A 22,577-nucleotide genomic window follows, 5' to 3' on the forward strand; every position below is an offset into this window, starting at 1 on the left:
TATCTACATCCTAATATCCTATCCACCGAGCTGTCCCTCACAGCTACGATGCCTTGCCTGCTGCTTGTTCTGTTCACACGTCCCCTTTTAAAGGAAGTAATATTTAAATGTTTTTATTTGTTCATTCATGGGATGTGGGTGTTGCCGGCTGGGCCAGCATTTATTACCCATCCCTAATTGCCCTTGAGAAGGTGGTGGTGAGCTGTCCTTTTGAACCACTGCATTCCATATTCGAAAAGAGGAAATCAGTGCTAAAACCTCTTGGGCATCTTTGAGGTGAACGGCAAGTGTCTTCCTTCACCACTAACCACAAAACCAGGCCCTAAATGTTGGTTTTTACTATGCCTCTACCCTCTGATTTTGAAACAGAATTCCAATTTGTCTAGCTCAGTCTTACCTTGCTTACTAAAAAAGCTTTTGTGTCTCGGTTTTTTTGATCCCCCTTAAATGTGTTGCTTCCTGCTCAGTGTACACCTGTCCCTTTGATGAATTATTCTGAGATGATTTAGCATTAGGAGTGCTATCTAAAATGTAACTTCTTGTGAGCTACTTTAAATATTTCCTTATTAAATTGTAATTTTCAGCCTATTTTAATTCATATACCTTTTTAAAAACAGGGTGGCAAAGAACGTCTCAAAGATCATGAAAACTCTTCAGTTGGTGCACATCTTGCATTGATACTTCAGTTTGCCAATACTTTGAAAGCCAGCTTCCCGCAAAGTTCCAGCATTGCTAATGGTGATAGTGATGATGCGTCAGCAGTTGCCCTCCCGTCCCTGCTTGCTGAATTACAGTCCAAAGTCCAGCAGCTCGAGAAGAATGTGTTGTCTTTGTTCTCCGAAGGTTCTTTAGCCTCTTTGCACACCCAGGTTGCTGTGGAATCAAATGGTGACTTAGAAACTGATCATTTTGAAGGAGCTTGCTGTTCTAGTGGAATTTCAGATTTGCAGACAGCACCATATTCTGCTCAGACATTGGCAGAGTGTCAAAGTCGAGTTGACGCTCTTGAGCGGAAAATTCAGACATTTGAAAATATTGTGACTGTTTTAAACAGAGAAGTGGAAAAAACCCAAACCACTCTGGTTGCATTTGAGAGGCAAAGCAAGATTGACCAGGATGCCATTAAAGCTTTGGAGCGTAAGGTAATGGAGTCAACTTTTCTATGTGCTTGTGTATTTTTCTTGTATGCAGGGAAATACTTAATCATTTTATGAAAAGCTGAAACCTTTTGAAACATTGTTCCTCATCTTTTGTTCAGTAAACATCCTAAACTTGATGCTGGTTTCAGGATCTTCTGTTCTAACCAAGTGTATGGAAATGTGTCACAACTTGTGACTACATTTATTTACTTACAAATTTGTTCTTTGATCTGTACTCCTGTAACAGGCCACATAAGCATTTGTGACTGATGTTAGAAATTTAAAATGCAGTTTCTTAAACCTGGAATCTCTCCCACTCTTACTGCCTGCCATTGGAATGTGTTGGGAGGATTCACAAGTTGACACTCAACCTGTTTGACCACATTAGGAATGTGCCTTCTTCCTTAGTAATCGAGCCCTAGGGTGGAACTCAAACACAGAGCTTCTGTCCCGGACAAACATTACCCACTGCACCACAAGACCTCCAGTCTCAGCAATACAGGGCTCATAAACATAACATCAGTAGAGTGTAACACAGTTATCACAACTGGAGGCAATTCATTACAGTAACAGTTTGAAGGCAATTGTGATATTTAATCTTTTATGTGAGAATGCGTTGTAGATAAATTTTGCATTTTGTCTGACACTTTGGTCTATTTCTAGGTTACAGATCAGCAGCATCTCCTTGCTTTGAAAGATGTGATCATCAATGAATTCCGTTTGCAAATGCTTGCTTTAGAGCAGATCTCTTATGAGGGATTATTGATGTGGAAAATTACCGACGTCAGTAGAAAGCGCCAGGAAGCCATTTCGGGGCGAATTACAAGCCTCTCCTCTCCTGGTACGCTTTTTACTCTTTTTAAGTAAAATAATTGTTCCGGCCTTGAAGTGATGATATGGTATCCTCTGCTTACAATTGTGTATGAAATGACTTTACAATATTAATACACATCTTTCATATCTCAATCTGTGGTATACAAGCTTACCTTTCTTTAACGTTGGCGGCATGGTGGCACAATGGTTAGCACTGCTGCCTCACAGCACCAGGGACCCGGGTTCAATTCTGGCCTTGGATGACTGTCTGTGTGGAGTTCGTATGTTCTCCCTGTGTCTGCATGGGTTTCCTCCGAGTGCTCCGGTTTCCTCCCACAGTCCAAAGCTATGCAGGCCAGGTGGATTGGCCATGCTAAATTGCCTCTTAGTGTCAGGGGGGATTAGCAGGGTAAATACACAGGGTTACAGGGATAGGGCCTGTGTGGGATTGTTGTCAGTGCAGGCTCAATGGGCCAAATGGCCTCCTTCTGTACTGTAGGGATTCTTTTCTATGATGGTTCTATGAAATGTAAAAGTATTGTGGCAGTCAGTTTGTACGTGGGTCATCCAGTTTACCAATGCAGTGTAATGCTTTCCCATGCACTTGTATCTTGTGGATCAGTTTTTATGGAGAAAGTGTCAGTTGATTTCTTAAAATCTAGATTGGTAGCACTTAATATCTCATGGTTATCAATCAGGTCTCCCATCACCTCAACAAAATCTAGGAAATTGTTGGATAAGTTAAGCCCCTTTGAACCATGCCAGCTTTTTCTAATGGCATCATTGTTTCCAAAGGGATCATTGTCCTGTGCTGTAATCATTCTATGATTCTATCCTTGTCTTGAGCAATTTTCTCACAGTTGAGGTATGGCCCAAGTAACGTTGAAGGTTCACCCTTTGCCTGTTATCTGAAGATGAGGGTCGTGTTTGTTATTTTTCCAATTCATTGGGATGTTACCTATTTCCAGAAAGTCGATGAGGGGATTTGAAATGTTCTCATGGCAACTCCACCAGCAGCCTTTGATTGAAACTGTTAGACTCAATTACCTGACATTTCCTTTCTACCATGCCTTCCTTGTGATACTGAGACTATGCCTACCCTTCTGCTTTTCTCAATTCAGACATTTATTTGTAGGAACAAGTACACTGCACCTATATTGCTGACATTTGTTTTCCCCAATGTAATTAAAATTTTCAATGCACTACAGAAAGTGAGAGAGTTACTCTGTGATAATTTTATTGGTTTGGTCTTGTATATTCCTTTGTAAAGGATATTCATTTATACAGCAATGGTGTACTTGTCCTGACAACAAAAACACTGATGGTGACAGCAGTGAACCTGAAGTAAATTGTATTTTTAGTACAAAGTTTCCTATGAATCTTTTATTCATTCTGCCATTAGCAGTTTTAATGGTGTAACATGACATTCTCTCATTGTCGGTTCTATTTTCCCCAGCATTCTACACCAGCAAATATGGGTATAAGGTGTGTTCGAGAATTTATTTAAATGGAGATGGATCAGGACGAGGAACTCATCTCTCGTTGTTCTTTGTTGTTATGAGGGGTGAATACGATGCCTTGCTACATTGGCCATTTAAGCAAAAGGTATGTAGAATGTTCAGCTGAAATTTTATATTTCTAACACCTTGTAATCATGTTTCACAATCACCTGCATCATTGGAGGAATTTACAGAGATGATGGGTGGAAGCTTGTGCCCAGCCCTGAGTGGGTTCAGCGGCAGGGGTAGCATTTGAGCAAGTGGGATGGTGGCAGGTGGGGTCCTGGCCAGCTTCCTGCCTGTAACCTGCCAATTGAGGCCCTTAAGTAGGCGATGATTTCCCAAAGGCACTCAGTGCCTGATCGATGCACCACATATTAGGGAAGGCAGGGGACACTGTTGAGAGCTAAACCCCACCCTTGCTGCTGGACCTTGAGCTTCATCCCCTACACCCCTGCCATCACTTACCTGTGGCCAGTGATCCAGTGATGATCCTTGGCCTTGGATGGATGGGTGACGTAACCCACAGCCTCCCCAGTGGTTCTGCAATTCAATTGACCTGCCAGCCCCTGATTGGCTGGCAGCTCTCAGCAGGTGGGGCTTCCACTCCCAGGGTCTTGAGTCCCAGGGCAAGGCCTGTCAAAGGTGCCTTAATGGAACAAGATGCAGTGAGTCTTCCCAAAAAGAGGCAGCATGGGGAGGCTTCCCCAAGACTCTGACCAATGTTTTGCAAATGGATCGTCCAGTGTTTTTGTAATTTATTTTCCGCAATCCTGGAACACTTATGTTGTACCCTACCCTTCTAATGCCGGGTATTTTGAACAGTGAAATTGCAGAATTATTTAGTATCAGAATGATGCAGTTGGTTTTCATTTAATTAAATGGTGTGAAGATATTATCCAGTTACTTTTGCAAAAGTCTAGAGTGGATTCCTTCAGGCCATCGCTTTGGTAATCTCCCATTGGATATAGACAATGGTTTAGTGAAACAGCCAGTGTTCCATTTCCATTGCCCCTCCCATCCCAGTCACTGGGGGACACGTTGATATTACAACCAATGATTTGTTTACATGGTGGTCATGTTTTTGGGAAGCCTCAGTTTAATGATGTAGTTTGGAAAAGGTCATTGCCGTGGGCCTTGCGTACTTGCTATTGTCATTCTGTTCTCACAGAAGACATGAATATTTAAAACGGATACCACATTCCATCATAAAAATTGTTCAATAGCGAATTAATTGTTAGACTCCTAAAGGGATCCAACCTTTATGAAAATTCTTGGCGAGTGAAAAGTCTACTTGATATTGTGTTCAACCGTCGCTAATAATGCTCTCTGTGCTCGACCAACTAGTAGTTACAACACTACAGCTCTGGGCTCTGAAAAGACATTGAATCCCATTCATGACTAGTTGGTCACACTTACGACTTCCTAGAGGAATTTGCCAGTCTCAATGAAGCAACTTTGGGAAAGGTAGGGATGGGCACAATGTCATTGTCAGTTGTAGCAGAGAATGGAGAAGCAGAGAGCAGTTTTGATGAAACTTTGAAGATCCCCATGGAGTGGAAACTCTCAGCCACCCAGTCACCTGTGTGCAGGAAGAAGAGCAGATGTTACTGCAGCCACACCTTAGTGGTAGCTGCTTCAATACTTAAGATCATGAATTGAAGATGATAAGTAATTCCAGTTGAATCAACAAAATTTATTTAAGATAAACACTTGATGGAGATTAATCTGTGTCCCTCTTCACTTCCCATGGAGTAATCATATATTTGTACAAAATTAAAATAAGATATCTTTTGTCCTGCAAATGTAGTTGTATGTGGATTGAGCAGAGTAGAATATTTATCTTTTTGTTGAAAACTGGATTCTGGAAAGTAAATGTTGATGTAGAATGGGCGATGTGTAGTCAGCTCCCTATCATCCATAATCCTCAATTCAAGTTGATTTAAAATGATTTCTAAATCTATTCCACCTGCAAGTTCAGTTCTGTAATGGTGATGTTTGTCAGATTTGTTGCTGATATTTCAAAACGCTTTTCAAAAGTTGTCAGTAACATATTTAATTTGATTTTTACCCTCCTAAGGTCACCTTCATGCTTCTGGACCAGAACAACCGGGAACATGTAATTGATGCCTTTCGTCCAGATGTTTCTTCCTCCTCATTTCAAAGGCCAGTGAATGAGATGAATATTGCCAGTGGCTGCCCTGTGTTTTGCCCATTGTCCAAACTTGACTTGCAGAAACCTCTCTATGTGAAAGATGACACCTTGTTCATTAAATGCATTATAGATGCTACCACTTAACTGGGACGTGGGGTGAAAGTTTGTAAAAATTTGTGTGCATTATTACTGCTTTACACTGTTTTATTTTATACTCCTTGAAAATAATTCAATGAAATGATGTCAAGTTCCACGCACTCAAGATCTGGACAATACGCAGGCTTGGGCTGACAAGCGGCAAGTAATATTTTTGCACACAAGTGCGAGGCAACGACCATCTCCAACAAGAGAGAATCTAACCATAACCCCTTGACATTCATTGCTGAATCCCCACTATCGGCATCCAGGGAGTTACAATTGACCAAAAACTGAACTGGATTAGCCGTTTAAATATTATAGCTACAAGAGCAGATCAGAAGCTAGGAATCCTGCAGTGAGTGACTCCCCAAAACCTGTCCACCATCTGCAAGGCAGGAGTCAGGAGTATGATGGAACACCCTCCACTTGCCTCCATGATTGCAGCTCCAACAACATTTGAGAAGCTCAACAACATCCAGGACAAAGCAGCCCGACTGATTGACACCTCACCCACAACATTCACTTCCTCCACGACCAGCGCACAGAGGCAGCATTGCGTACCATCTACAAGATGCACTGCAGGAACTCACCAAGGCTCCATAGACAGCATGTTCCAAGCCCATAACCACTACTATCTGGAAGGACAAGGGCAGCAGACACATGGGAACACCACCAACTGGAACCTCCCCTCCAAGTCACACACCTTCCTGACTTGGAACTATATTGCCATTCCTTCACCGGGTCGAAATCCCTCCCTAAAAGCACAGTGGGTGCATCAGTTCAAGGCAGCTCACCACCACCTTCCCAAGGGCAATTAGGAGTGGGCAACAAATGCTGGCCGAGCCAGTGATGCCCACATCCCATGAATGAATGAATAAAAACTTTATTTATGGAAAAAGAATCAAATATTGGACAATATCTCAAAAAGATATCTCTGTTCAAAGTGAACTCTGTACTTTATCCTGATTTTATATGCAACTTCTCAATAGTGTAGCCTAATATGTAAATATTTCCTTCCATTTTGGAGATGAGAAATCAAGATAATTGATTCAGAATCATACATCTATAACTCTTCATTTTCAGCAGTGCTGGAAAGGAAAGCCTGTTTCACGTGTTTTGAATGTGAGGATCATTGGGATCCGGAAGGCATTTTTTAATTTGTCCTCGAGCACTGGCTGACCGCTAGTTTGCCCATCAGTGGGTGCACATTGTCTGCTACTATGCCTGGTTTATCAGTTTACTGTGATTATTAGCATAAATTCAGAAAAAGGCTGAAGGGTCGAAATGTCATTCTGGAAAGAATGCTTGAAAGAAATGTCCATTTATTGCAGGAAGGAAACTAAGGTAAATTTTAAAATGAGTGAAATTTAAGGCAAATATCAACCTTGATTTAGTGACACTTGCATGACTACCCCATTAATCTGGCCAATATTTCTATTTTAATCAGGAGAAGTTGTTCCAAAGGTTGTTTTTGTTTTACTTTTCACTCCAGTCAGAGTTGGTTTCAATTCGTTGGTGTCTTAGAATTGTTCACTGCTTTGCTATGGGTCTTGGTGAGCACAAGTTCACAAAACAATATATCATTGTGATTGAGTTCTTGAGTTCAGGGCATTGTAAAAGAAATGTCAAATCTAACACAATAGAATTGAAAGAACAAAAGAAATAGGAGTAGGACTAGCCATGTGACCTCTCAAGCTTGCTCCACCATTCAGTAAGATCATTTCCTAACTCTTCTCCACTTAACCCCCAGCCCCCACTTTCCCACATCACTCGTTTCCCTTCTTGCCCAAAGATGTATAAATCTCGATCCTGAATATACTCGATGACTGAGCGTGTACCCTCTACTAGAGTAGAGAATTCAAAAGATTCCCAACCCCCTGATGAAGACATTTCTCCTCATCTCCATCTGAAATGTTCTAATTCTTAACCTGAGTTAATGACTGCCAGCTCTCGAGCCAAGAGAAGCAGGTTCTCAGCTTTCAAGCCTTCTAAACAAGTTATCTGTTTCAATGAGATCAACTCTCATTCTTCTAAAGGTCAGAGAATATAAGACGATTCTAGGCGATCTCCCCTCATAAGAAAGTTCTCTCATCCCGGAATCAATCTAGTGAACCTTTGTTGCACCCCTCCGACAAGAATAGATCCTTCTGCAGATGAGTCCAAAACTGCACCAAACATATAGATATCAATGTTAGCCATGTGTACATAACAACTTTAGAAAGAAGTTATTTAAAAACTAGTCTTCCTTAATGAAGATCATTTCATGTTTCTCTCACTATATATGAGTTGGGTTCTTCTGTGTGACGAATGATAATCCATTTTTGTTGTATTTCCTGTACTTCCATTTCTTTAATTCCACCCACTCTCACAATTTGTTACCAGTTTCCCAGTTGCCTTTACCATTTGCTTTCTGTATAACACTAGTATTAATTGTGGATTGACTATTGGTGGAAGTAACTTTTTTTTAATATACATTAATTGTGAGGGAGAAACTTCAGAAATTTGTTCAACAAAGGTCAGAGTTTGGGATTACATTGTGACAGTTAAAGTGACTTGTAATGTTGATGAACTTTGACCTTGGACAGCACCTTACAAACCCACGACCGTTACTGTCTAGAGCAAGGGCAGCAGGCACACGGGAATACCACCACATGGACATCACCCCCACTCCCAAGGTTAGTCACCATCCTGATTTTGAAAATATATCGCCGTTCCTTCACTAGGCCAAAATCCTGGAATTTCCTCCCGAACAGCTGTGTAGGTGTACCTACACCACCGGGATTGCAGCGGTTCAAGAAGGCAGCTCACCACCACTTTCTCGCGGGCAGCTGAGGATGGAAATAAATACTGGGCCTAGTCAGCGATGCCCACATTCCATAAATGAATAATTAAAAAATAATAATTGTGGCTTAAGGTTTGTGGTTAGGAAATTTGTGCAAGTGTGAGTTTTGTAGTTCATTGATTTGATTTTGTGTATGATAAATGTTTAGCTCTTAACATTGCTAGACATTCTGTTTAACTGAGAAATGTTTCATTGTAATATTGTGATAGCCTTGCAATTCTGTGGTAGCTTGTTGGAAATTTATTAGTGGCACTTATTTGAGTTTTGTTTACCGGAATAACAGTTGAACGAGCCTGTTCCACCCACAGAACAGGACTCTCTTAGTCAGTACCAACTATAATTTTAAGTTGTATGCCATGTAGGCTGACGACCGAGTATAATTGGCTTGCCTAACAGCACAGTGAAAAAGAATCAGGTGGTGGGCCAGGTTAGGTCAGCTATAACTGCCCAGAAATCTTATTCATTCTCAAGCTAATAATTCAATTCAAGTTGGATCTTTAAATGTTTCTGGTTTTTTTGTGTGTCCTGGCTGCCGCTACCTCCACGAGGTTCAGGATGGGCAATGTACTGAATCTAAATGTGTAGTTTACATAGGAACATAGAGACAGGAGTTAGCCATTCAGCTCTGCAAACTTACTCCATCATTTATTTAGATTATCGCTGATCTGTACCTCCACTCTACTTACCAGTTTGATTGTGTGAGTAAAGACACATATTTTAAGCCCAGCACCTCTTTTTGTGTTTATAGCACTGCTGCATGAAACCCATCAATCAATTAAGGTTACCAGTCTTCAATATTATTGTGTACATAGTTTCTATAAAACATACCACCTTGAGATTCAGTATAGCAAACAGCGGTAACTATATTTGTTTGATGTCTACCTGTGAGATTAAGGCCAGCTATACCAGTGCACTGCTGTTTGAGATGTAGTTCAATGACTTGTCGATTGATGTTGAGACTAGAATTTCACGACTCCACAAAAATTGCACAAGAAATCAAGATATTTAATTCAGAACTGTTTAATTAATTCTGTGTGAATTTTATTTTTGGACGGCATAAAATGGCATCTTCCTTTTATTAAGATATCTATAATTTTTGCATATAGGAACCCTGAATCCTCATAGACGTCTGCACAAATGAATGTGCATAATTACTTCCCCAACAAACTTCACCTTGTGGGGTTTATATTGTCGAAGAGCTGATGCAACCTAAGTTTCTTATCCCTACTGCAAAAGATGAAAGTCTTTTAACTTGTATCCAGGCTGAAAACTCAGATTACTAGGCATGACAAAGTGGCTGTTTGGCCATTCAGCCACTCCCAGCAATCCTTTTGCTCTACATCGTAGATATATATGTACTAGATAGACATCAGTCCTAAACTTAACTCCGGGTTCTTTAAGGAAAGTTCCTGTAATTAGGTAATGCTCTTTATTGATGCCGAATACCATTATACATTCTTGTCAATGTACTGTAAGAGGGACCTCTAGTGTGCATTTAAGGAAATGCACAGCATTTATGCATAGGAGTATATTTAGCGACTATTAAATACATAATCTAAAGTGAAAAATTCTACTCGAGGTCTAGGTGGAGTAGATTTTGAGCACTAAGTGCTTAACACAGCCAAGTTTATGTTATGCTAATAAAGTAGTTTCCTGAATTTCCACAAGATTAATCTATCCGATGTTAAATTTTATGCTGATTAGAGATCTGCCTTTTAGAATATTTTGGAGTGTGTGTATTGTAGAACTAATGCGCAAAAAAGCAAAAAACAATTTAATTTCCAGGAATGCAGGTGAGACTTGCAAGGCTGACATTTTGTTGCCCTTTGTTGATGGGCTGCCATCTTGAATTGCTGCAGTCTGTGTGGTGCGTGTGCTCCAATTTTGTTTAGATGGAGTTTCAGGACAGTAGTTTAACATAACTGTCCAGTTGATAGTTAACAGATCTGCTAGGCCCCACTTCAGAAGGAAGTTAAGAATCATCTAAGTTGGTGTGGCTTACAAGTCCCATACAGGCCAGATGGCAGGTTTATTTCCCTAAAGAACATTAGTGAATCAGTTGAATTTTTACAACAGCCTGATAACTTTATTGCCAATTTTACTCTTGTTTGAAGATTATTTTTAATATTCTAATTCTCATGTTGCCATGGTGGGAAATCACAATCTCTAGATTATTAGTTCAGTAACGGTACATCCTATTGACTGTGACCAGAGTACAGAATCCCTCCTGACCGGTATGCAGGTATTGAATCTGGCTGACCACATTCTGCTTGTTTAACACTTCTGCTCCATTGTCAACTGAATGAATCTACCCTCAGCTGATTGCAGCTTCACCTATCCAATCATATACAAAGAATTTCCTTCATTGGTTTCCCTTCCCACCGCAGTGCATTACCTCAGGGGTTGACCAAGTATCTATCCTTGGTCTTCCTACATCTTATCTACGTGCTGCCCCTCAATGACTTTGTCCAAACTACATATCAAATTCCTTGTGTACACGGACAATACACAGCTCTGTCTCTCCAGCATCTTTCTCTCAACTGCTTCACTGTCCATGTCAGACTGCATGCCTCTCCATCTCCCGTAAGCCAGTGTCTCAGATTTCACCCAACTGTGCACAACCTCGCATCTTATTTGTTCCCAAGTTTTGCTTTCAACTCCATTTTCCCCCATCTCAAAAACGACCTACCATAGTTCCAGCTCTCGAACATTGCCTGTCTCAGCCCCTGCCACAGAAAATCTGCTGCCAGTCCCTTCAAACTTGACTATTAAAATGCTCACATGGCCAGCCTCATATTCTGTATGTGGCACAATTTCAGTTCACCACAACTTTGTTTCCGGATCCTTTACTGCACACCTCTGCTCTCTCACCTACATAAGCTTCCAACCCCTTTCAGCAGCTCAGATCTAAATTTCTTGCCCTAGTGTTCAATTCCCTTCATGTATTCTCCACGTCTTTCTCTAATCTTTACCAACCCAACTGCCTTCCAAGAGCAATGCATTCCTTCAGCTCTGTTCTCATGCATTTCTCACTCTCCATTCTGGCATTGCTAGCTGCAGTTTCAGCTGTCCAGACCTGAAGATCTGAAATTCCCTCCATAAACCTCTGTCACTCCTTGTTTAAGATGATTCTCTTTGACCAAGTTCTTAGCTACCTTTGCTTTTTGTTGATTTTATCTTATGTTTCTGTGAAACAACTTTGAATGTTTTTATACAATAAAGGTGTCAGATAAATTAAAAGCATTTTTGGAAAAATAAGTAATTTTGTAAATACTCAACTTCTATTGGAAATGAATGCTTTTCAACTTTTGATGCTGGTTTATATGAGATGATTTAATGTCTTCAGGATTTATTTGAAATATTTTTTGTACATGTACAAACGATGGATGAATTGTTATAGTCACTGTAATATTGCTTTAGCATTAAAATAAATATGGTGAAAAGTAACTGAAATAGTGCAGAGTTCTGATGTATGCCCTTGCCCTTTTCCATGGCCTTCCCCAGTTATTTTTCTTACCCTCATCACCTCTCCCTGAGGAAAGTGACTTGAGCTAATCCATGAGCACAGGTTGTCCTCTTGCTAAAGTGGCCATTCTTTGACTATTCAAGCTGCTCCTTGATACGCTAATGTATTTGAATGATGGGATGTCTTTGGCCAATTGTACTTGGTCTAAGCAACTGATTGGAAATATTAAAGCAATATATACATTTAATAACTCCAGTGTTACTTCATTTTCATATGTTAATCAAGGTCCGGAGTTGCAAAGTGTGCTCATCTTATTGCTTCCAAATTCATACATTATTTATTATTCCAATTATTTATATTTTGCTGCATTAACATAAACTGTCCTAAGGTGTCCCATAGGAGTATTATTAAACAAAATTTGATACCGAGCCACATCAGGCGATAGTAAACCACATGACAAATAGTTTGAACTAAAACAAAGGTGCAGTCGGGTAATGTTATGGAGGTTGAAGTAGGTAGATCACTTCCCTTGGGGGCAAATCCATCACCAATGTTGAGAACATCCGGTTCAACCTCCAGCAGTTACCAGAGGAAGAGGTGGAGTTGGTGGTGAGAAAACAGAGTTTATGGTAAGACCAAAGACATGGCTCTGGTTTCATCAATATTTTAGAATTTTCTGCTCATCCAGTATAGTGTCAGGCCAAGAGTGTGACAACTTGGAGACAGTGTAGGGTTTGAGAGAAGTGGCCATGAGGTAGGGCTGGGTGTCACCAGCATGCATGTGAACAAAAGAACTAGGAGCAGGAGTAGGCCATCTGGTTCCTCGGGCCTGCTCCGCCATTCAATAAGATCATGGCTGATCTTTTCGTGGACTCAGCTCCACTTACCCACCCGCTCACCATAACCTTTAATTCCTTTACTGTTCAAAATTGGGTCTATCCTTGCCTTAAAAACATTCAATGAGGTAGCCTCAACTGCTTCGCTGGGCAGGGAATTCCACAGATTCACAACCCTTTGTGTGAAGAAGTTCCTCCTCAACTCAGTCCTAAATCTGCTCCCCCCTTATTTTGAGGCCATGCCCCCTAGTTCTAGTTTCACCTGCCAGTGGAAACAACTTCCCTGCTTCTATCTTAGCTATACCCTTCATAATCCTATATGTTTCTATAAGATTTCCCCTCATTCTTCTGAATTCCAATGAGGATAGTCCCAGTCTACTCAGTCTCTCCTCATAAGCCAACCCTCTCAATGTGGAACGTCCCACCTCTCCCATCATTCAGTGTAATAAAGCAGCTGACGTAATCCTCATTCGAGTTGATGGAAATATGATCTTTCACCAATTAGTGGGGATTTTCTGGAGTGTTACCTATCCAATTTTTAAAGTGATCGAAAGATTTACAATGATCTAATTATGGACATTGCAGATACTTTATTTTTTGCCACATTAAATTCATGTTTTTTATTCATTGGTTGCGGGCATTGCTGGCTGGGCCAGTATTTGTTGCCATCCCTAATTGCCCTTGAACAGAGTAGCTTGTTAGGCTTTTTCAGAGGGCATTGTAAGAGTCAACCACATTGTTGTGGCTCTGGAGTCACATAGAAAAACTACAGCACAATACAGGTCCTTCAGCCCACAAAGTTGTGCCGAACTTGTCCCAACTTAGTGATTACTAGGCTTACCTATAACCCTCTATCCTACTAAGTTCCATGTACTTATCTAAAAGTCTCTTAAAAGACCCTATTGAATCCGCCTCCACCACTGTTGCTGGCAACCCATTCCACGCACCCACCACCCTCTGAGTGAAAAACTTACCCCTGACATCTCCTCTGTACCTACTCCCCAGCACCTTAAACCTGTGTCCTTTTGTGGCAACCATTTCAGCCCTAGGAAAAAGCCTCTGACTGTCCACTCGATCAATACCTCTCAACATCTTATACACCTCTATCAGGTCACCCCTCATCCTTCGTCTCTCCAAGGAGAAAAGGCCGAGGTCACTCAACCTATCCTCATGAGGCATGCTCCCCAACCCAGGCAACATCCTTGTAAATCTCCTCTGCATCCTTTCTATGGCTTCCACATCCCTTCCTGTAATGAGGCGACCAGAACTGAGCACAGTACTCCAAGTGGAGTACATGTTGGCCAGACCAGGAAAGGACAGCAGATTTCCTTCTCTACAGGACATGAGTGAACCAGATGAATTTTTATGACAATCAACAATGGTTTCATGGTCATCATTAAACTTTTAATTCCAGTTTTTATTATTTGCCATGGTGGAATTTGTATCTGGATCCCCAGAGCATTACCCTGGGTCTCTGGATTTTAATCCAGTGAAAATACCACGATTAGATGCTGCCTGACCTGCTGAATACTTGCAACATTTTCTACTTTCATTTCAGATTTCCAGCATATACTGTATTCTGCATTTGTACTTTTTTTCTCGTGCTCAGGCTAAAGGAGTTACTGCGATACGTAAGCCCAAACTTGGTATGAGACATGACCTTGTCTGTAAAGTAATCTGAGTGGGTCATGGGGTCAACAATTAATCTTTCTGCTAATGATGTACAACAGGCAAATAATAGATTCCAGCATTCAACTTGGCAAAGGGTGGCTCAGGTGAGTCCACTGAACAACTTTTAACATCTGTAATACCAAAACCAGCTTACCCTGGACAAGCACCTACATTTCTAGCTTTTGTAATTGATGGGGAGATTTTAGAAGTGGTTGAATAATTCCCCTATCTTGCCAGCAACCTTTGTCAAAAAGTCATCATTAAAGTGTAGATCCACCACAGAATTGGCCATGCCAGCACAGCCTTCCAAACATTGTACAAATTCCAGCATCCTTTAATGAAGCCAGTTCCTCCAGCATTGTAATCATGGTCATGTGAAATCAGCTCTGCTTCTCTGGATGCGTCATCCACATATCAAAGAATCAGCTCCTGAAGCAGATCCTCTTTTCACAATTTAAGGACGGCACCCAACCTCCAGGAGGACAGAGGAACATTTTAAGGACACAAGACCTCGTGTATCCTTCATAACACATCACCGAATCTGAACTGAGTCCTCAAGAGCCATCCAATTGCAAAAGGAATTATTTTTTAATTATTTGGGGGGTAGTTAAATTTCTGGCAATCTTAGAGTTTCCCAGTGTCATTCATTCTGGAAAAAACTAAACTACCCCATGCAAAAAAAGTAATCCTTTTAAGTGCCTGTTCAGTTTGTATTCAAACGAAACCATATCAAAAGCATATTCTGTCATTAAAGCCTCTTAAAAGTTTCAAGTGTTCTTGGATTATAGACCAGCTGCTGAGCTAAAGCCATTCGTAGCTTTTAAAATCCAGCCAAGCATTCAAAATGGTTATAATGATCATAACAAAGGCTTCCAGCTACTTTACTCTGATAGTGACAGAATACAATGGTTTTCCATTTCAAAGCAGAGTGTCAATCAATAGGAGCAAGTGCAGAGATTTTTTTCAGCTTTCAAAAGCAGGGTTTTCTTTAACAGCCAAGGCTGGTCGTCAACTTAAATAACAGAACAAAACGTGACAGCAAAGACTGGCAGGATATTTGTTTTACATTTTTAATGCATCATGGCACTATTTGCAATGAAAACAGTGGTGTAATACATGACAACACTTACATATTGATGGTCAATATATTACCTTTGCAGGACAGATTGCTGTGATAAATCACTATGAAAAATGCATCTACATTATGATACAGTATCTAATCGTGACATTTTCAGCTGTTAAATCATTTTACATTCACCTTGCAGAATGTTCCTTACTCCTCATAGACTTCCCCCAGTGGTCACCAATTCTCCAAGGGGCTGCTTTTTTTTAGGGTTTCCAAGCTCACACGAGCACATGAAAATTGAGTGGAAGGAAATACAACTTTTTTGTGATATTCACAATGGAGAGCGTGAGCTCAGAAGGTGTGCATTTTGCCCACAAGGCCTTCCTAACACGTGCAAAGGCCATGTGAAAATGGTGCAGTAAGTTCAGCATTGTGCAAAGATAAATGCAAAATACTGCGGATGCTGGAACCTGAAACAAAGACAGAAAATGCTGCAAAATCTCAGCAGGTCTGACAGCATCTGTGGGGAAAAAACAGAGCCAATGTTTCAAGCCTAGATGACCCTTTGTCAGGTCATCCAGACTCAAAACGTTGGCTGTCGGACCTGCTGAGAATTTCCAGCATTTTCTGTTTTTGTTTCAGCATTGTGCAACTTGATTTGTATCTCCAGTGGAAGATCCACAACTTTCTCAGGGAGAGAATTCCAAAGATTCAAACCGTTTGAGTGAAGAAATGTCTCATCATCGCAGTTATAAATGATCAGCCCCTTAACACGAGACTGTGCCCCCTTGTTCTAGCTTCTCCAGCCAGAGGAAACAACCTCAGATTCTATCCTGTCAAGGCACGTAATGAATCTTGTATGTTTCAACGAATCACTTTTCTAAATCCCAGAGAGAGTTGGTCCAATTTATTCAGCCTCTCATCATAACCCCAACCAACCTCTCATCCCAGGACCCAACCTTGTGAAAATTTGCTGTACCACCTCTAAAGCTAGTATTATCCCACCTTAAATACAGAGACCTAGTATTCTGGCTGTGATCTCACCAAAGCCACATGAATGAGGAGCAGGATTAGCCTTTACAAATGTAGTGAGACTTATTTCTGTCATCCAAAAGATCAGTGCTGGTGTTCAATTGTGTTATTTGGAGTATGCTTCAATACATGAGGTGTATTCCAATAAAAGTATCCAGATTCTTCAAGGTGTCTACATTTAATCAAATTTCCAATGAATTATTTGTGCCTTTGTTATCTCTAGACTCAACTAACTTAATGCTCTCCTGGCAGGTCAGCTCAGCTGCATCCTCTGTGAACCTAAGCTCATCCAAAACTCTGCTACCTTTATCCTAACTTTCACCAAGTACCATTTACTCATCACTACTGTTCTTGGCCTGCCAACACCTTGTTTGTAAAATTATTTACTTTAGTTTTCAAATCCCTCCATAGCATCACCCCTCCCTATCTCTGTTACCTCCTCCACCTTTACAACCCTCCAAGTTCTTTGTGCTGCTCCAATCCTAGGCTCTTGCATTTCCCTGAATTCCATCCTTCCACCATTAGTAACCATGCCGTCTGCTGCCTTGTGCTAGATTTGTGAATCCTCTCCTTAAACTTTCTACATCTCTACTTGCCTTCTCTCCTTTGAAATGCTCCTTAAAACCTCCTTCTGTTCTAATGTATCCTGATATGTCTTTAATACTAAATTTTGTCTGATAATGCTCTTGGGAAGTGCCATGGGTCCACTTTACTATGTTAAAGTTTAAAGTTAAAGTTTATTTATTAGTCACAAGTAAGGCTTACATTAACACTGCAATGAAGTTACTGTGAAATTCCCCTCGCCGCCACACTCCGGCACCTGTTCGGGTCAATGCACCTAACCAGCACGTCTTTCAGACTGTGGGAGGAAACCGGAGCACCCGGAGGAAACCCACGCAGACACGGAGAGAACGTGCAAACTCCACACAGACAGTGACCCAAGCCGGGAATCGAACCCAGGTCCCTGGCGTTGTGAGGCAGCAGTGCTAACCACTGTGCTGCCCCGTTAAAAGCACTGGTAATGACTGCGAACTCAATGCTCACCAGGGTGGTGGAAACAGAGACATTTAATGATTTTGAAACAAAATTGGATGGGTGCTTGAAGGAAATAAAGGTGCAGAGCTATGGGGATGGATGGGGAAAGAATGGGATTAACTGGATTGCTCCACAGAGAGCTGGCATTGACTCAGGCCGAATGACCTCTTTCTGTGCTGGAAATGAATGTAACTCTATCAACTCCTCTATATTACTGCAAGTTGTTGTAGTTGTCAGTCAGCTCCCCAAGTTGTAACTGAGCTATAAAACTGATTTAAATGCCAATTGTCCAATTTAAAATGCAGCCTGTGGTCAGGCATCTGCTGTTCCCTAAGGAGAATGCAAACCCCTTATTTTTCTCAAACAGCTTTTCTCCATGACTGATGTTCATGTTCCCAGACTTAACATGGATTTCACAGTTAATACCATAAGTTATCCAAGCAAATATTCACATAATAGGTGCTTTGTAAAATTCACACATCCCATCTGACTGGAAAATTAAATCTTTTCATTTCACTTTGTTTTATTTGTCTCACCAACTTCGGTCTGCCTCTCCTGTGTATTTGTGCCATTCTGAACTTTGCTGCTTCAGCCAGCTCTTGAAAGGTGCTCTATCTTTGGGTAATGGTATTCACCAAGTTCAGACTATTACTGAGGGAGGATAGTTAAGGTATTCATTTCTCTGAATTTCCTGTACAATGCGCATTAAAACACATAATTATTAACCATAGCAATTTTCATTACCCACTTTATTACATTTTCTGGTATGCACCTATACTGTGGCACTTCATTCATCAAGAAGTCTTAGTGAATCCTCAGACTCATGGCGCAGGAAACCAGTAATCCTCTAGATGTTGATTTCATATTAATTGAGCAGGAGGGTCAAACTCAGCAGGATTTATTTATACCATTCGATTCACCCATTGTTAAATCAATAAACATCTCTAAACGCTGTTTGCAATGATTATATATTTACTAATTTGTGTATAAAATTCCATTGATTCAAACAATTTCCAATATGAATCAAGACATGTATTACATGATGTATCTTTGCTTTCTCTTCTGTCTACATTCTGTTACTAACTTCCGTATTTTATGCTTTGTACTTGCCTTGGTAAAATGGACTGTGCCACAGGTTTGGGTCTGTAATTCTCTAAGTGTCAACTAGCGGATTTAATCCAGGGGAGCGGATGAACAGAGACCAGATACTTTGCACTGAGTGAGAATAAAGATTAGAGAGATTGAATTCACACTGAAAGCTTTCTGTGATTTATAGAATCATAGAATAGAATCCCTACACTGCAGAAGGAGGCTATTCAATCCATTGAGTCTGCACCGACCACAATTCCATCCAGATCCTATCCACATAACCCTATCAACTTCCTGACACTAAGGAACAATTTAGCATGGCCAATCAACCTAACCTACACATCTGTTGAGTGTGGGAGGAAACTGGAGGGAACCCACGCAGATACGAGGAGAATGTGCAAACTCCACACAGACGGTGACCCAAGCCGGGAATTGAACCCAGGTCCCTGGCACTGTGAGACAACAGTGCTAACCAGTGTGCCACTGTGCTGCCTTATGCTTACAATAATTTGCTCCAAGCATCCAATCTTGTGGATTAGGCACACCAGGAAAAATAATAAATTTGGTAATTTAAGCAATATTGATCAAAGGAAGCGTAGACATAGCTGGGAAGGGAACATGTCTGCTTCAAATTGCAGGATTGCCCCACATGTCCCCTCCCAACTCTTTATCAGTGGCTACACTCTGAAAACAGGGAACTGCATGAATTGAGACTGTGATGATTTTAGGGCATGATACAATGAGAGGTTAAGAGCGAGATTTGTGGTTTCTTACATACAGTGGGATTCTATCAACAACCCAAATCATCAGCAACTTTCCTCTTGTGCTTAGAATTCCTTCTGGATGCCACCTGGACAAGGATGTCAAACGTAGTACATGGTACTTAGCACACCAACTCTGGCCATTCTGATATTTTGTCAACAAATGCATAAACAGCTACAAACTTCCTGAAGCAACCAATGAAAGCTTAGGATTCAATTTCTTTTATATAATTACACAGATATATAGCACAGGACCAAGCCACTTGGCCCAACTGATACATGCCCGCATTATCTTACTCTTTGAAAATGACTGTCTATCGATTTCAAGTCTCAAAAAACTATCCAGGTCATTTCTACTTCTGGATTTTAATACTATTTTCCTGTACTTGCCTCTTTATTCATTTGGTCTCTTTAAATCATAGAATCCTTACAGTGCAGAAGGAGGCCATTAAGTCCATCGAGTCTGCACCGACAACAATCCCATCCAGGCCCTATCCCCGTAGCCCCACGCATTTACCCTGCTAATCCATGCATCCCGGGACACTAAGGGGCAATTTAGCGTGGCCAATCAACTTAACCTGCACATCTTTGGACTGTGGGAGGAAACCGGAGAACCCGGAGTAAACCCACGCAGACATGGGGAGAATGTACAAACTCCACCCAGACAATGACCCAAGCTGGGAATCGAACCCAGGTCCCTGGAGCTGTGAGGCACCAGTGCTAACCACTGTGCCACCGTACCGCCCCATCTGACTGTAAACCACTCAAGTGATAGAGACTTTTTAAAGTCCATTTTGCAACCCATCCAACCACTCTTTTGTTAAACAGCTGGAGAATTAATAAATGGTATAGGTATTTTCTTTTTTAATCTTGTTGTGTTGCTACAACTTACCCTGTCACTGTTCCACACACAGTAAGAAGTCTCACAACACCAGGTTAAAGTCCAACAGGTTTATTTGGTAGCAAAAGCCACTAGCTTTCAGAGCGCTGCCCCTTCGTCAGGTGAGTGGGAGTTCTGTTCACAAACAGGGCATATAAAGACACAAACTCAATTTACAAAATAATGGTTGGAATGCGAGTCTTTACAGGTAATCAAGTCTTAAAGGTACAGACAATGTGAGTGGAGAGTGCGTTAAGCACAGGTTAAAGAGATGTGTATTGTCTCCAGCCAGGACAGTTAGTGAGATTTTGCAAGCCCAGGAAAGTCGTGGGGGTTACAGATAGTGTGACATGAACCCAAGATCCCGGTTGAGGCTGTCCTCAAGTGTGCGGAACTTGGCTATCAGTCTCTGCTCAGTGACTCTGCGTTGTCGTGTGCCATGAAGGCCGCCTTGAAGAACGCTTACTCGAAGATCAGAGGCCAAATGCCCATGACCGCTGAAGTGTTCCCCAACAAGAAGAGAACACTCTTGCCTGGTGATTGTTGAGCGGTGTTCATTCATCCATTGTCGTAGCTTCTGCATGGTCTCCCCAATGTACCATGCCTCGGGACATCCTTTTCTGCAGCGTATCAGGTAGACAACGTTGGTCGAGTTGCAAGAGTATGTACCGTGTACCTGGTGGATGGTGTTCTCACGTGAGGTGATGGCATCCGTGTCGATGATCCGGCACGTCTTGCAGAGGTTGCTGTGGCAGGGTTGTGTGGTGTCGTGGTCACTGTTCTCCTGAAGGCTGGGTAGTTTGCTGCGGACAATGGTCTGTTTGAGGGTACGACATTAAAGAAGCCATCCCCTACGGACAAGCCCTCCGTATACACAGGATCTGCTCAGATGAGGAGGATCGCAACAGACACCTCCAGACATTGAAAGATGCCCTCATAAGAACAGGATATGGCGCTCGACTCATCGATCGACAGTTCTGATGCGCCACAGCGAAAAACCGCACCGACCTCCTCAGAAGACAAACACAGGACACGGTGGACAGAGTATCCTTCGTCGTCCAGTACTTCCCCGGAACGGAGAAGCTGCGACATCTTCTCCAGAGCCTTCAACATGTCATTGATGAAGACGAACATCTCGCCAAGGCTATCCCCACACCCCCACTTCTTTCCTTTAAACAACCGCACAACCTCAAACAGACCATTGTCCACAGCAAACTACCCAGCCTTCAGGAGAACAGTGACCACGACACCACACAACCCTGCCACAGCAACCTCTGCAAGACATGCCGGATCATCGACACGGATGCCATCATCTCACATGAGAACACCATCCACCAGGTACACGGTACATACTCTTGCAACTCGGCCAACGTTGTCTACCTGATACGCTGCAGGAAAGGATGTCCCGAGGCATGGTACATTGGGGAGACCATGCAGACGCTACAACAACGGATGAATGAACACCGCTCGACAATCACCAGGCAAGAGTGTTCTCTTCTTGTTGGGGAACATTTCAGCGGTCACGGGCATTCGGCCTCTGATCTTCGAGTAAGCGTTCTCCAAGGCGGCCTTCACGACACACGACAGCGCAGAGTCGCCGAGCAGAGACTGATAGCCAAGTTCCGCACACATGAGGATGGCCTCAACCAGGATCTTGGGTTCATGTCACACTATCTGTAACCCCCACGACTTTCCTGGGCTTGCAAAATCTCACTAACTGTCCTGGCTGGAGACAATACACATCTCTTTAACCTGTGCTTAACGCTCTCTCCACTCACATTGTCTGTACCTTTAAGACTTGATTACCTGTAAAGACTCGCATTCCAACCATTATTTTGTAAATTGAGTTTGTGTCTTTATATGCCCTGTTTGTGAACAGAACTCCCACTTACCTGACGAAGGGGCAGCGCTCCGAAAGCTAGTGGCTTTTGCTACCAAATAAACCTGTTGGACTTTAACCTGGTGTTGTGAGACTTCTTACTGTGTTTACCCCAGTCCAACACCGGCATCTCCACATCATGACTGTTCCACACAGGCACTGGCTGGCTCAGGAGTTGAAGATTTTGAGGGGCTCTGGTTCATTCTACAAGATGATTCATGGTTTTGATGCCTCTCCACAGTCACAGTTGACCGAATTTGTTTGATTGTACTCCCC

At 41.9% G+C, this 22,577-nt stretch overlaps 1 protein-coding gene across 2 annotated transcripts in view; it reads left to right on the plus strand.

Annotated features, from left to right (window-relative positions):
• Window positions 1-12,291, plus strand: part of traf1 (TNF receptor-associated factor 1) — a 40,906-nt gene extending 28,615 nt beyond the window's left edge. For both annotated transcript variants that reach the window (XM_078226382.1, XM_078226383.1), the window contains exons 8-11: window positions 618-1,142; window positions 1,803-1,980; window positions 3,409-3,557; window positions 5,532-12,291. In XM_078226382.1, the coding sequence (XP_078082508.1) occupies window positions 618-1,142; window positions 1,803-1,980; window positions 3,409-3,557; window positions 5,532-5,750 (1,071 nt within the window). In that variant the 3' untranslated portion in view covers window positions 5,751-12,291. The remainder of the gene's footprint in view (window positions 1-617; window positions 1,143-1,802; window positions 1,981-3,408; window positions 3,558-5,531) is intronic.
• Window positions 12,292-22,577: the final 10,286 nt, after the last annotated feature.

Source organism: Mustelus asterias, chromosome 13, assembly GCF_964213995.1.
Source record: "Mustelus asterias chromosome 13, sMusAst1.hap1.1, whole genome shotgun sequence".
Lineage (NCBI taxonomy): Eukaryota > Metazoa > Chordata > Chondrichthyes > Carcharhiniformes > Triakidae > Mustelus > Mustelus asterias.